Here is a 15,220-nt window from a genome sequence, read left to right on the forward strand (position 1 = left end):
CTCCTGGCACCCGCTCGCTGCCCCGAGCATCCAGTCGATCCCAGTCACGTTCTCGCAGCTCCTCACCCAGCTGCCTCCCTGCACTCACCATCCCCTTGTGTTTCTAACCTCTGCAGCCTCAAGTTTATTCCTTATATCTAATCTAAATCTACCCTCTTTTAGTTTAAAACCCTTACCCCTTGTCCTGTCACTACAGGCTCTGGTAGAGTCTCTCTCCATATTTCTTATCAGCCCTCTTTGAAAGGCTGCAATGAGGTCTCCCTGGAGCCTTCTCTTCTTCAGGCTGAACAACCCCAACTCTCTCAGCCTGTCTTCATAGGAGAGGTGTTCAGCCCTCTGATCATTTTTGTGGCTCCCACAGGTCCATGTCTTTCCTGTGCTGAGGACTCCAGAGTGGAGTAGAGGGGCAGAATCACCTCCCTCGACCTGCTCCCCACGCTTCTTTTGACGCAGCCCAGGATACGGTTGGTTTTCTGGGCTGCGAGCTCACATTGCCAGCTCACATCCAGTTTTTCATCCACCAGTATCCCCAAGTTCTTCTCCACAGGGCTGCTCTCAATCCCTTCATCACCTAGTCTGGGCTGATATTGGTGATTGCCCCAACCCAGGTGCAGGACCTAGTGCTGGGCCTTGTTGGAACTTTGGGAGGTTCACATTGGCCCACTCCTGAAGCCTTGAGACCCTGACAGGTCCCTCTGGCTGGCATCCCTTCCCTTAAGCATACCAGCTGCACCACTCAGCTCAGTGTCATCCACAAACTTGCTGAGGTCCTGAAGCACTGCAAGCAGAACGACCACAAAGAAAGCCAAAGCCTGGTGATTTCCCAGCTTCTTGAAAGCTTTGTGCCTCAAATTTGTTTCCTTCCCTGCCACCATGAAGAAAGATCACTAGGAAATAATCACCGAGAGGAAATAAACATCAGTGCCGTTTCCTCCACTCACCTTCATGGAGGGAAGCGTAGGAGAGGAGAGGGGAAAATCCCAGAAATACTCCTCAGAGGACTAGAGCAGGGAAGAAGGAGCTTTCCTTCCCCTCGGGGTGAAGGGCAAGCCCTATACCATCAGAGCAATCCGAACAACCCTGCTTCCCGACTGTAACAAGACCATGCTTGGTATCCTGTAGCCAACTTGAAAATCTTTACCGTGCAAGCTGGGAAGGTGTAATACAAGCACAGAGATTTCCTGGCACAGACATATGACTAAGGCTGCAACAGGCTGTCGTCCCCAGCTGCCGCTGCAGGTGGTCCTACCCTCCAGGGCAGATTAGCCTTCCCACCTTCTGCTGCAGATGGCTGTACCCCACTGTTACCTCCACGCAGGGACTGCCAGTTAGTAGGGGACGATAATCTGCATTTGGACCAGTAAACAAAGGCATGGCAAATGGCTCCTATCAGCCCTACCATTTCTTTTAGCCTTTCCCTGCTGCCCCGCCCCATGCGTGCATGCGTGCAACCTTCAGGGTCAGCACTGAAAATAAACTCGCCTGTTTCTTTGAAGCAGCCCCTCACAACCCACTTTCACCTGCAGCCAAAGGACTGCACGCAGTCATCACCCTCAGTCCCTCTTTGGTGAGAGGGATCCTCAGGGTGTATCCAGTTTGCCTGCTGTGACCACCATCAGCTTGTCACCTGCTGCGAGGGAGACAGTGACAGCAAGGGTCAAATCTGTGCTTCCCTGAGAGGTTGTCTCATGGGTGGACGGTATGGCCTCTCTCAACCTAAAAGCCTTGGGGGCCCCACCACTGGTGCACTAAGAAGCCTCCTGGCACGCCAAGCCGCTTCTGAACCTTCAACAAGAGGAATAAAACGGCCACCATCGCTGGAGATGCTAGGAAATGGAGGCAGGTTGCAGGGTGAACTGGAGCTGCCTGACCGGAGAAAAGCCCTGCTGCAGATGATGGGTCACAGGTGCAAGGTACTGGGGTGAGCCGAGTAGCTCATTTATCTCAGAGTTACCTGCCAGACTCCCAGCCAGCCCCTTTGGATTTAAACCATCAATTTGCACCTATCTCCTTCAACGTGGGAGCAAACAGCTTTAGTCAGTCTGAAAGCAAAACCTCCAGCTAAGCTCCCCAGCCATTAACTATCCACAAAGGGACCCCCTCCCCACGGAAGAGCCTTGGAGAAAAACAATCTCTCTTTGAAAAAAACCCCCAAAATGTGTCTCCATGCCCTAATCTGGAAGGGGAAACAAAGAGCATAAGATATTTAGGATAACTATATTAAAAAAAAATACAACAAACAAAAAAAAAAGAAAAGAAAAAATCCACCCCTCTGATTCTGCATCCCACCACTGAGTAAACTGCCATTAAAATTTCATCATGCTGGATTGTGTACCTTTGAGCACCGATTTTCCTGAACATCTCCTTTGTTCAAATAATAGTTCATAAAAGTAGTTCAGTCTGGGGGAAATCTTGTCCAGAACAGAGCAAATCAGCATCCAAAGACACAGGCACCTTGTTTCAATGTAAAAGTCAAAGCTGTGGGAGGTGAGACTGAAGATGAGAGAGGACATTTGCTCTTCCAAATAGGCTTACCATAACCTTTACATTTACTAAATAATACAGTTATCTGGAACTGTAAATCAGGCACTGCTGGAAGATCTGCATGTGTTAGGGCATTGCCTTCCTGCTGCTGACCAGCTGTAAGGAGGAGAGACCTTGAAAGGAAATTTTCAGGTAAGTACAAACAACAAGTTTTCCTATGTTCTTAACAAGTTTAAGAAAACATTCCTAGAATATATTAAATTTTATCACAATTAAAGCTTTTTCCACTAGTTCTTTAGAAGAGTTTGAGTGTATCCGATGCAGAGAAACAACTAGGGACACAAATTGGTTGTGCAGCAGCAGAAACTGAATTCAAGGCTTAGTGTTAAGAAAAGCTGGGATCTCAGTTTACGTGAGAAACTGCTCTAAAGTGACGGGAATACATACAAGGATTAGAGTACCAAAGAACAGTCTGAATGGAAATTGTTTCTTCATAATCCATGTGTTTTACTCCCAGTGCAGATTTATCTTCAGTAAAGTTACTCTTCTGGTAGTTTTCCACCGCAACTTACATTGACCGTAAGTTAAGTAAAGCTATAGACACACACCAGACCTTCGGTAACTCCGATCTCGGAGTTTGCAAAACTCGGGTGTCTCCTTTCCTTTTTCAAGACTCAGGTAAGTTATTGAAGGGGACTATGACCGCATTGTTGACTGCGTTGTTTATGACAACTGTGACATTTGTCGTTACTCATCTCTCTCACACCATCCATCTCCAAGAAAAGGTGGCACTCGGTGTACTGCAGGAGCTTAATGCCAGCACAGCGTAAGAAGTGTCACAGATGCTCACCATCACCTGTCATAAATAAAACATGAGACTCCTTGCAAGCTCCACTGGTTGACAGGGCATTTGATGTAGTTGGTTTTGGTGTGTGACAGTGCAAAACAGGCAAGACACAGGATGCCCTTCATTACTACAAATGGACTATTGATTTCCACCGATGCCGGTCGCACACAGACCTGCACCTGCTACTGGACTTCCCCAAACTCTCAGGCTATGTTGAAGAGCTCCAGTGAGGGAAACGCATGCATGCGTTTTACAGGCAATTAGTTTTTCAGAAGGATGTAGCAAGGCTCATGAGACAGATGCACACAGGTAAGGACCGTATGTTTTAAACAGGCTTTAGAAAAGGCAGTTATGGTTTGGATATATTGCTTTCAATACTACGAAAGAAACTGTAAAACAGAGGTGTTTAGGCATTTATAGGTGTATGAAAACCTTCAATTTTTGTTATCCTGTACTGACTTCTAAGATAAATATGGATAATGGAAGTGCAGGAAGAAAAAAGGAGGCTTGAATTTGCCCAGCTGCTTAGTGAAAATTGGAATTTCATCAGCTGTGAAGACACTATGTGCATTGCACATACATTACTCATAGGCTTCCCACCATACCCAGATTTATAGATTTAAGCATAGCTTTGTACTATCATCTGCACACCCACACCACTTCTCGCCCACACCACAGCAGCCCATATCTGCAAGCGTGAAGGACCCACCACAGTGACTTCCAAACCCTCAGTATTTTAGGGCAGGATTCTCAGCACAGGACGATGGAAGCCATGGGACGCTGAAAGAGCTGGTGACAGAAAATGAGTTTAAGACTTTCTAAGCAGAGGTTAGCTAGCATTCCTAGTCACCATAGGGGGTCACAAACAGTAAAAAGAGTGTTTTCCTTCCTTCAGATTGCAGAAACAACTCCCCAGCAAGATGTCCTATGTCCCTGAGCAACTTGAAGGAGATCCAGATTTTTACACCGCTGTGGACCAGCTCTGACGGTGAAGATTAGGCAATTTATTGGTCCAAATAAATAAGGCACGCTCTGACCAAGACCTCATTGTCCGTTCACTAAGACTACTTGAGAGCTCGCTAAGACCATCTTCTCACCTGGCAGCATTGCAGATGCTCTGCTGAGCAGTAGCAGATCTCGCTTCCCTGGCTCCCTCAGCCCTCGCATCCTTGTTTAGACTTGCAGCAATTGCTTCCAAGACTCAGGAGGCTTCAGCGTGGGCGAGAGCCCTTGCCCTGTACGAAGCAGCTACCTGCTATGTCTGTGTTGCTGCGTGGCTGCTGTTTTTTCGGCCGAAGGAAGGCTTCTCCGGACCACTGGTGTTCCTGCAGGGTTTCACGCGATGGCGTGCACAAGTGTGCAAGATGCCCTCCTTCCACTGGCACCCTCTCCAAGGATGAAGGTGCAGCAATTCTGGTCCTGTCCCGCCGTAACACGAGGGGGAGCCCTCGCCGTTCTCGATTAACAGGGAACAGCAGCAATACGCCCTTTTTCTACCCCAAATACAAAGGCGCAGTTCCTAATCAGACAAAACCAGGAGGCCTGAAAGCCATTTCTTACCTTCTTCACAAGGAGATTGCTTCTGGTTCAAACAAGTGCGAGCCACAGATCACTAGGAGAGGGGAAGGTCACTTGCTACGGATCCCCTCCCCACATGTCCCCATTTCTGAAGAGGGGCTGGGGGCAGGATGGACTGTGGACACGTTTTCCCATGTTCTCATCTAATTTGACATTTCAAGGCACTCCAGGAATGCCAGGGAAAGACTTTGCTGGTACCCGAGCTGACTCCGAATAGCCCTGTGGTCAAATTTGCCCAACAGAAATGAGAGAATGGAATAATCTCTTTACCCCTCATTAAATGACCCTACCACAATAGGTGGTAGGACTCCCAAAGCTTGCTTTTGGGGAGCTTTGCTCCTTTCAGGGGGACAGCTTTGGCCACTCTGAAAAGACACAGCTGTTTCTGCTCTCCCTTGCCACCCCATTTTAAAAACATTTGGGCAGAGTACTTCGCTATATATTCTACGTGCTATTCTGTGCACAATATGTCACTATATCTTCTGTTTTTCAGGGCCAAGATAAGTACTAACTGCAAGTGCACCTGCTGCAATTTTTTTTTTTTTTTTTACAAAATGCTGGCGTCTCTCTCCTTAGGAGGTATTACAACAAAAAAGCATCTTATTCACAAGTCACTGAGTCGCGTACTTCTGCTACACCAGCCTTCCTTCACAGTTCTGCATCCCAATTTTCTTTAAAGCATTCAACAGCATACATTTAATTAGCTAAACAATTCCATCTGTTCTGTGAGTCAATACTGACAACTTTACTGTTAAAATATACGTATTTCTCTTGGTGCAGCTGTGCTTAATCTGACAGGGGGGAGAAGAGCCTGCTGTGCTCAGAGCATCATGTCTAGTGCCCAGGCTCCCATTGCAGGGCTGCAGCCCAGCTGGCACCAGCGGCTCCCAAAGGCCTCCGCAGCCCCATCCCCAGCCACTGCTGGCCCCTGGGATCCGTAAGTCACCTAAACCTAAGTCACCTAGTCACACACCCTAAACACAGGCCTCCAAAGGCAATTCCACAGAACGACTGGTAAAAGATCCCTTTTTTGGCCGTTTGCTGAAGTTTTGACAAGCGACACAGAAGAACAAACTCGGACGAAAACATGAAACAGGCGCCAGGGGCTGTGACAAGCAACAGGGCACTGGAATTGAGACCCTAACGGGGGACGGGGCAGAAAGAGCCAGCTAAACCTCACCCACCAGCAGGCAATACCTCCCGGCCTTGGTACTGCCGGCTTCATCCTCTCCTCCCAGCCTGAGGTGCAGGAAACCATGTTCTGGTTGGAAACCAGGCTCTCTGGTTCTCCTAGAGCAGAAAGCCGCAGGGGCTCATCGACTCATGGCTCTCCCTGCCAGGGAGCAGACCAGCCCTGCCTGTCCCAGATCTCTGTCACGTTGCAGTTACTACACGACAGCTTCCTCACTGCCGCAGTGCCGTCATGCTTCTGACGAGCTCTTGCAGATTAAGCGTCTCCCTTCAGTTTACAATATTAAGAAAATATGGAAAACGATGAGAGAGCGTCTGCCCCGCTCAGATCCTGCCTCTGTCATAACCCAGAGGGCAAGCTGAGCTCACTGCGGGAGGTAAAAAGTAGGACGAGGTATCCAAGTCAACCACGGGTGAATCCCAACTTGTCAGCCTGAGAAAGGATGATCTAAAGGATGAACTGGTGAACTCAACAGGAATGGAAATACAAATAAAAAGGTCTGGGGAAAAGTAAGGACCAATCATTTAAACCTGGGACTTGGAGCAAACAAGGAACTTTTCCCCCCACTGATGTCCTAGATAAACAGTATACTGATTCTGCCCTGGGGCTGCTGTTAATCTATAAAATATTTAGGGTTCTTCCACCCCCACCTTTCGATCAAAACGGCTGCAAAGGGTTTTACTTGTTCTCAGGCAGCAGATGAATTCTAACTTTCATCTTTCCATAGAAGCAGCTGTCTCGTTACATAGGGCATTTGAACACTTAACACCATCAGTGCAAGACGCAGCGTACCCCTCACCAAAATGCAAGCAATCAAGAGGAACCAATTGGTTCACGCAGCACTCCATGAAATCCTCACTGCAAGCACGCAGGTAACAATCAAATCAGCAAGAAACAAATCAATCCAACAATAATGCAATAAGTTGGTCCTGGAACAAGTCAGTTGAATTAACAAAGCAGGAAAGTAAAGCAGGTTAATGGAAAAAAGTAAACGTAGAGTCATTTAACAGACACCAAGATGTCCTGGTTCCAGCTAAGCGCAAAAGCTATTTTCACCAGCTTCTGGCCATGCAGCTCCCCCCGCAGCCAAAGCTCTGAGGGACCTGACCATAAAGCACTGCTGAGAACTGCTCAGCTTAAGACCCGAGTGCCACCTTCTCTTAAAAAACCTTGTCTCTTCACCCGTGGCAGGCAGTGTCCAGGGAAATCAGGCTGACCAGGCTAAAGTTACTGTTCTGCTTACTCCTTTGAATCCTACTGCTCTACTTGAATCAATTCAAGCCCTTCTGCACCTCAGGTCGGTAAACTGTTCACTAGGTTATCAGATGCAGAAATTACCTCCAAAGGTGTGTGTGACACTTCATTAACACCCACCCCCACGTGGATGTGCTTCCAAAGTAGCAAAATTATACCTAAAAAAATAAATACATACAATTTGCTAGAAAATTAGGCATATGAGTTGTAGGCAAGATGGCTAGCGATCAAGCCGATATCACTACAAAGAGACTATTTAAAGGGTAACATACAGGGCACATTCTCTAGCAGTGAGGGAGACAACCTACATGGACATAGCTGGCACACTCCCAGGAGCAGTAAGCCAGAGGAAGGCAATGTCACCATGGCACTGGTTACCAGCAAGAAGATGGTGGTGCCAAGTGCTGAATGCACAAGCAGAACACCAACAGGTTATTCATGCACAACAAAATGCATGATGTTAGAGCACTGTGGCAGAAAGCAAGAAAAAAGCTTTTATGCCACAAAAAAGGCTTGCATATACAAGCACATAAGCAACTCAAGTTACTTCTCAATACCATCATAGCTTCCTATTTAAAGTTACCTTCTAGGAAATAATGCAAATATGTTCATTTTCCTGCCACCAGCCATCTACCTCCTCCTGTTTATTCATTTCTGCTTGTCTCAGATATGGCTATCAGCAAGTTTCAAAGGACACAAAAGGTTTGATTATAAAGGTAATACGGCTCTACATTTTCCCCAGTTGGAAGCCTTCCTTTCTTTTTGGCCCCCAACCTTTGCCCCTGCTGCAGCTGTCAAGTTCTGCAAACAAATCCACTTCTCTGTTTGAGTCAAGATAGTTCCCAGTAGGTCAAAATTGTGTAAAACATACTGTGCACATAATCATAAAATCACACACAATAGTAATGCACCTAGATGAAATCAACTACTTCAGCTTCAGTCCTCACGAGATAAGAGCATACCAAGCCCTTTTTGTGAAGGACAGAGATGTCCAGGAAAGTCACGAGTCGCAAAAACTGTACCTTGTTTTCCAAGTCCTAGTTTAAAGCCAGAACAAAATACCCTTTTCCCTTTTTTAAAAATAAATGCTAAACTTTCCAAAGATGCTCCCAGCCATCCGACCTACTGATCTAGTTCAGCACATTACAGAAAGCCCAGTAGAGGGATGAAGTCTCCCCTATGAATGCATCAATCCTTCATGTTATGACTTGTTAAGACAGGCTACTGCCATGAATGTCTTCTTCGGGCAGACCAGAAATCCAAAGGTACAGCTCCTCAGCCAAAATCCTGTCACTTTGATGCTACGGAAGCCATGACTCCAGAATGCCGTCGTTACCTTTACAGAAGGTACCATGCAGAAAGTGGCAGGCTTTGGTGGGCTCTTGCTTTTGACCATCTATGCTTCAAGGTAAGGGCATGAGGAGAGAAACCGCATTGCTGCCTGTAAGCTGCTAATGCCACAGGGGCTGGAAAGTTCTTGGGAGTTCATCCTTCAAATGAAGGGAAGGGAAAGTCTTTATGAAGCCTGCGTGCATGTACTCCTATTCACGTGAGAAAAGGGCACAGCAGGGATTGTCAATTCTCAGTGCTGGGCCAAAGTTTAGCTCACATGAAATGGTTCCCCTTCCACCTCTACTCTGACCTCTGCTCCTCTCTCCGGAGTACCACACGTACAGCATACCAGAGACACCTTGTCGTGAATAGAGACCACAGATGGCGGCAGCAAGATTACTCCTCCACTAGCAGCGGGTGCTACGCAGAAGAGAATTGCCATTTTTTTTTTAGGGTACAGAGAATTTTCCAGCTTGCTCAGGAAACCATAAACTTATAATCACTTGCCTAGGCCGTGGTAGTGTCCTTGCCTGTTACTGCCTTCAGCCTCAAGCAACATCTGAACAGAGGAAAAAAAAGGTAATGCTTTCCAAGGACACCAAGGAAAATGAATCACTCAACAAAATTTGAAATATACAAACTGTTTACCAAAGAACACCTAAGAGTTACTAGCCAATAAACAATAAACTTTTTTTTGTTTAAATACATTATTTAATGAGTTTTCTTTAAGAAAGAGATATTTTGAAGCTCAAATTACAATAAAGTACAATCTTCTAGATCTACAGTAGACAGTGCTATAAACATTTACCAAACCAGGTATTTTCATATTTGCTCCTCTGCTGTTATTGTTATTAAGGAAAAGAAACTCAACATATCTTGTTAACAGCAATCCTGTCCTAACTTGGCTATTTCACCCTAGAACAGAATAAGGACAACAGTCTATTACCACAGTCCTCTCCCAAAATACAGACCAAATGTCAAGCAGGAGCAAGACACTGTCATGATCACACACTAATTCAGCTTTTCAAAGAGTGACAAGTAAAATGGAGCAGTTGGTTGCAGGCAATATTGAAAAATAGCGTTGCTCCTTTCCCACAGGAATCACAAAAAAATGCCTTTTTGCTACCAAAGTCAAACCGCCATTGAACTCATGTTCATTCAACACATTGGAGCAAATCTGAATTTACGTAGGTAGCTTTGAGTTCACTTTTCCACCTTCTCCTTATATTTTCCCTCTCCTCTCCATATCCAATGTTTTCCTTCTCCCTTTTCTAAGCCCACATTATACCTTCATCATTTCTATCTTCAGTTACTCAGTGCCAGTGGGATAGAGCCAGAGCACCACTCCTCTTCAGTCTTCTGGCATTGTCAATACTGTGGCAAAGGGCAAATCAATAGTGCTGAATTAGTACTGAGAAAGAAAAAAAGAAACAGGTCAGTTCCTCAGAGAGTTGTTTCGTATCTTTTAAAGGCCATTTTGCATGGTCTTTAAATTCTAAAAGTACATGTGAGCTTCTGCAGTTAGTGTAAAAATGTGATCGAGCTGAAAAAGCTTCAACGCTTCTTGGTTTAAACTGAGCTGAACTACAGCAAGCTACTGTTTGAAAGCTGCTGCTCATCTATTCAGACATAAAAGCAGACATCAGGTGTAAATTTCTTATTTATTATAACAAAAATTATGACATGTTCATTTATGCATTCGGCTTTAATATAGCTCTTGGTATGTAAATGTTCTACAGCAAATGAGCTCTATACAATCATGCTGGTTGTGGCAGCAGTAAGGAACACAAACAAAACGTATCTGTAAAAGTAAGGAAAGAAAGAGACCAGAGAAAAAAGTGGGTTTCTTTAAATGGTCTACACCACCTCGGATCTAGCTAACTTGTACACAGCCACTCAGTCCGTTACACTCAGCGACCATGGCCCAAAGAGTCACTTAAGAAAAAAGGTCAATTTTTCAGGTTGTGTCCTTAATGCCAAGGCTACAAAACATGTAAGCATCACTATACAACACTGAGCTATTTACAGGAATTTCCCAATCAACTGTTCTCTCAGAGAAAATTAGTGAATCTCAGTGACTTAAGTCACCTGAAAGAGTAAAGCAACTCCTAGGAGTTAGTCTCCATATTCTACAAATGTCTATCATTTTCAAGACCAAAAAAAGCCTTTCTCTCAAAGAAATACAGTATTACAATATTACTTAAATCATTTAGCACTGGCTACTGCCCTGCTTTTCAAACAAAACAAACAAGCCATTTTAAAAAATATTACATCGTCATCTGTTTCTCAGCAATATATTAAACCTTTTTATTATTTTTTTACTTTTTTTGTTTGTTTTTTGTTTTTACACTTGATATGTTAAGGGAAGGTTAACTATTTTAAACTTTACCAGTCAAGCGTCTCTAGAAGAAAGTCAATGAATATTAAACCTAACAAACTGAAAAGCTGCAGTTATCTGTAGTGGCAGGATAAGGAAAAGGAAGAATATAAAGGAAAAGGATAAGGAAAACCCCTGCTGTAATGCGAGCCCACTGGGTCCCGCACTCAAGTCTCCTTGTTAGTTTGTTTCTGAGCAGTAAATAGAGTGGGTCATAGTGGTGTATCGTAATAGTCTGCCAGGTGGTCCATCGGATACTGCCGCTGCTGCTGCTGCTGCTGCTGCTGCTGCTGTTGTTCCTGGTGCTGCTTCATGATCTCCTTGACTTCTTCTTCAAGCTCTGGTGGGATGATGAACTGGTCGTCGGGATCGGGCTGTGCTGGAGCAGCGAAGTACCCCCCTGTTTTTCTGAGCGGCGCGTCCGTTGCAACTTCAATTAAGTTATGGCTCCTCTCTTGTGGTGCCACAGAACCGTTGCCCCGCCGGCGCCCTATAGTGCCCGTAGCAGAACATTCAGCTTTCCTGGGAAGGCCGGACTCGTCTTCATTGGCACTGATGACGATACCTTCGTCGCTGGCTTCCACCGGCACTTGGAGAAGCTGCTTCTCCTTCGCTCGGCTGCAGTGGATGTCCACCTCTACTTCCACGCGGCTGCCATTGGTGAACACCCCCTCAATCGGCTCCTCATCGTCGCTGTCAAGGCCATTGTCAGAGAAGGCGCTGGAGAAGGTGGCACTGGAGAGCTGCCGCTGGAAGGAGTTGGACAGGCAGACGGGGTGCAGCATGCAGCGCTGCTCCCCCGGGTAGGCCGGGCTGTTCTCATTCATGGCTACCTGGGGAGGCTCGTCGGAGGCCGTGGACCCCACCTCGCTGCTCATTTCGGAGGTGGAGATCTCGCTGCTGATCTCCGAAGCCATGCCGCTGCTGGAAGACGGCATCCCAAGCGCATCTGTTGGCCTGTCCTTGATGACTACGTTGACAGACTGGGGGAAGATGCCTGGGCTGGGGGGTGGGACCCCATTAAGTTCACAGCAGCAGAAGCTGTCCTCTGTCACGTTGAGCTGAACCACGACAGCGCTGATACTGTCATTGCAGCCGTAACTCTGGGCCAAAGTGCAAAGCTTCTTCGCTGCCGCCAGCGCGTCAGGCACGTTTCTGACTGCCTCCACTGCTTCATCCATCGAGAGGCTGTCCCACAGCCCCTTGCTCCCCAGAATGAAGAACTCATCTTGCGGAGTTAAGGTGATGGACTGGACGTGAGGACGCGGCACAACACTTGGATGAAGGAAGGTGTACCCCAAGATTCTTGTTGAATCCGTCACACCATTCACTTTGCCATCCTGAAATTAGAAAGGACAGGAAATTGGAAACCAAGTAGACAAGGATACACAGCACTTCTATCTCCTTGCGTTTTACCGATGGCTCTTTTTGCAGTACCCCCAACACTGCTATTTACAGACAAAGACGACGGAAAAGCAAAGTGACTTGCAAGGAGGTGACAGAGCTGGGATTAGAGCACAGCAATGGCTGGTTTGCAATCCTGCACTATGCCTCCTACACCCTACTGATTTGTCATCAGCATCACCTATGCACAGGCCAACAAAGCAGAAGTCTGCAACAAAGAGCCATCTATTCTGCTCCTGCAGCTGCGAGAGCCAACTGGACTAATGTTTTACCAGTGAGTCAGACTTATCCCTCCTCCACCCACGATATCTGGCTTTATACAGGGCAAAGCCACACACAGCTCCATTTGATATAGGGGCAGGTCATTCAGTTATGACTCTTCTCTTGCAGCTGTAACAATCATAGGTTTCATCTTGGCTCATCACTTTGAAAACAAAAGTTAATTTAAAAACAAAAAAGACTTTAAATGAAGCACGCCAGTCAAATGCAGCAGAGAGTAAGTCTGCATTTCTCAGTCAGCTGAGTTCTTGTGAAATGTTTTACCAGCCCCGATTACTTACTACATTTCCACTTAGACAGGACATTTCCAAGGGGAGGAGGAGTAATATCCGAAGGGAAAACATCAGTAAAAATGGACGTATTTGAGAAGTAAAAATCATGCACGTCCAATTCCCAGGATCCTGTCCTGGTTAGAATCCAAGCTGCCAGAATAAGCAGAGCAAGTGTCTGAAACAGCAAGCCTGGCTATCTGTCAGCCTGCTGGGGATAGCTGCACCCTGCTAACTGCCTACTCAAGAAGAACAACAGAGGTGAGGATTTACACTCATTTGGTCCAGCTGATGACTGCAGTGGTTATTATAAAGCAGATAAGCACAGAAAAGTGAACCAAGACTAAAAAAGCTTCCCCTAAAAAACCACTCAGAAGAAAAAAAACCTTGTCGGCTTGTTAACTTCCCCATTAGAAGGCTGACAGCAGTGATAAGCCATCAACGTGCATGAAATCAGTGAGTCATCTTAAGATTCAGCACAGAAATTTCCCTTTTCCTCTACAGAACAACACAATGAGCATGCCTCGGTGATGCATACGATGTTGGAGTAACTCCCTTCCAACCTGTCACGTTTGAGATCCCAGTCGTCACCTTCCCATGGCAAGATCAACAGGCACATGACTTATTCCACACACACACGTCCCTACACACACACGCACACCCTGCTCATGGGCATACAACAGTGTGTTTTCTGCCCTTTCCTCCACCATTAGGAGGATTCAATATTTATGTATTCCTATGCATGCGTCACACAAGGCAAAGCAAAACTGACAGCAGTGGCTTCAAGCTTGTGAGAAAGGAACAAATAGTTTTCTCCTCTCTCATGGTTCAGCTGAGCACAGGATGGGTTTTCCTTTTGGGCAAGTGCTCTCTTCAAGAGCTGCCTGTCAAAGGGCAGCTCTGGGAACATAGGAGCTCAGACAGCAAAGTCAGCCTGCCAGGAGCAAGGAGTGTCCTGAGGGAAGGAGAGCATTGCTCCAAGTGCTCTGCCCTCTCATCCTTTTCAGTTGGAGAGGCTCTTCATGACAGCTCCAACACAGCAATTCTTCTCCCCATTAGGAGGGTGTCTGCTTTCCTGTTTCAACGCAACATGCTCACAGTTGCTCATTCTCTGAAGCTAACCAAAATCCAGCATGGCAATGGGATGGAAAAGCAACTTGATTGCATGATAACTTGATTGCATGATATGAATCACCTTGAAAGGAAAAGTGCAACTCTGGAACCCACACCATTAACACTACCTCTTAGAGGTTACTAGTATAAACATGTAATTTCATGCATTGCTGTGCAAATACTCTCCAAGGAGGCTGCAAGCTGCAACTGTCCCTAATTGTTCTCTAACCTCTGTGATAATGGCCTTATGCTGCTTAATCCTCTTCAGCTCTTCTTCACAACTCATCACGTAACACCTGGACAAAGGCAGAGGTTTCCCATTCCGGCAGAGAACGGTTTGGCACTTCCCCACGTTTGCTGAGGTTAGCGTGAAGCATCCACCAGGGTCCATGGGATCATGTTTTATATGGCAAAGGACAGCAGAACCTCCAAGTTTTTGTCCAGCTGTTCCAAGTTTCCTGGAATTTAAACAAAACAATGATTGTTCTTTAATTGGAAAACAACTGTTTCGGGTACTATGGAGAAACAGCCGCTGTTCTGCAACCACGTGCACTCAGGGCATTGACTCTATTGGATCACTGGGACAGAAACAAAAGTCTCCACTGAAGACTGTGACACTACAGCAGCGCTTCAGAGAAATCACGTGCAACTCTCAGCCAGTGTGTTATTTACACATATGCAGATACTCAAATCTGTTCAATTTTAGAACAACAACAAAAAATCTTTGCACTTTTAAGAGCTGCACAGTTGTCTCTCTTCCTCTACATCTTAAAGGTGTTTGTTTTAAAGGTCAGATCAAGGGAAACAGAGAGGGTCAGAAAAGTACTGAGGACTATTAAATGAGTACACATAGAGCTTAAAAAAAGGGGTTCATATTATCTAGCTGGTTCTTTGGTTTCTGAACCTACAGATTTTATTATAAAACTAATAATTTTAACTGTAAAAATTATTTTTGAGCAAAAACAGAAGGCAGAGGTTCACTGTTTTGTGCTGTCTTCAGAATAATGATCTTAAACTATCAAATGATGGCCAAAAAAGCACAGTGGCTGTTAACTCCACTGTAAGAAGGCACACTTTTCATTTATCCTGTC

General features: G+C 45.8%; 1 protein-coding gene across 1 annotated transcript in view; it reads right to left on the reverse strand.

Moving 5' to 3' along the window:
* Positions 1-10,329: 10,329 nt before the first annotated feature.
* PHLPP1 (PH domain and leucine rich repeat protein phosphatase 1) overlaps positions 10,330-15,220 on the reverse strand; it is a 140,241-nt gene continuing 135,350 nt past the window's right edge. The window contains exons 16-17 of the mRNA XM_052780670.1: positions 14,359-14,587; positions 10,330-12,404 (exon numbers count right to left, since the gene is read on the reverse strand). Coding sequence (XP_052636630.1) covers positions 11,277-12,404; positions 14,359-14,587 — 1,357 coding nt within the window. The 3' untranslated portion in view covers positions 10,330-11,276. The remainder of the gene's footprint in view (positions 12,405-14,358; positions 14,588-15,220) is intronic.

The sequence above is a fragment of the Harpia harpyja genome, chromosome 1 (assembly GCF_026419915.1).
Source record: "Harpia harpyja isolate bHarHar1 chromosome 1, bHarHar1 primary haplotype, whole genome shotgun sequence".
Lineage (NCBI taxonomy): Eukaryota > Metazoa > Chordata > Aves > Accipitriformes > Accipitridae > Harpia > Harpia harpyja.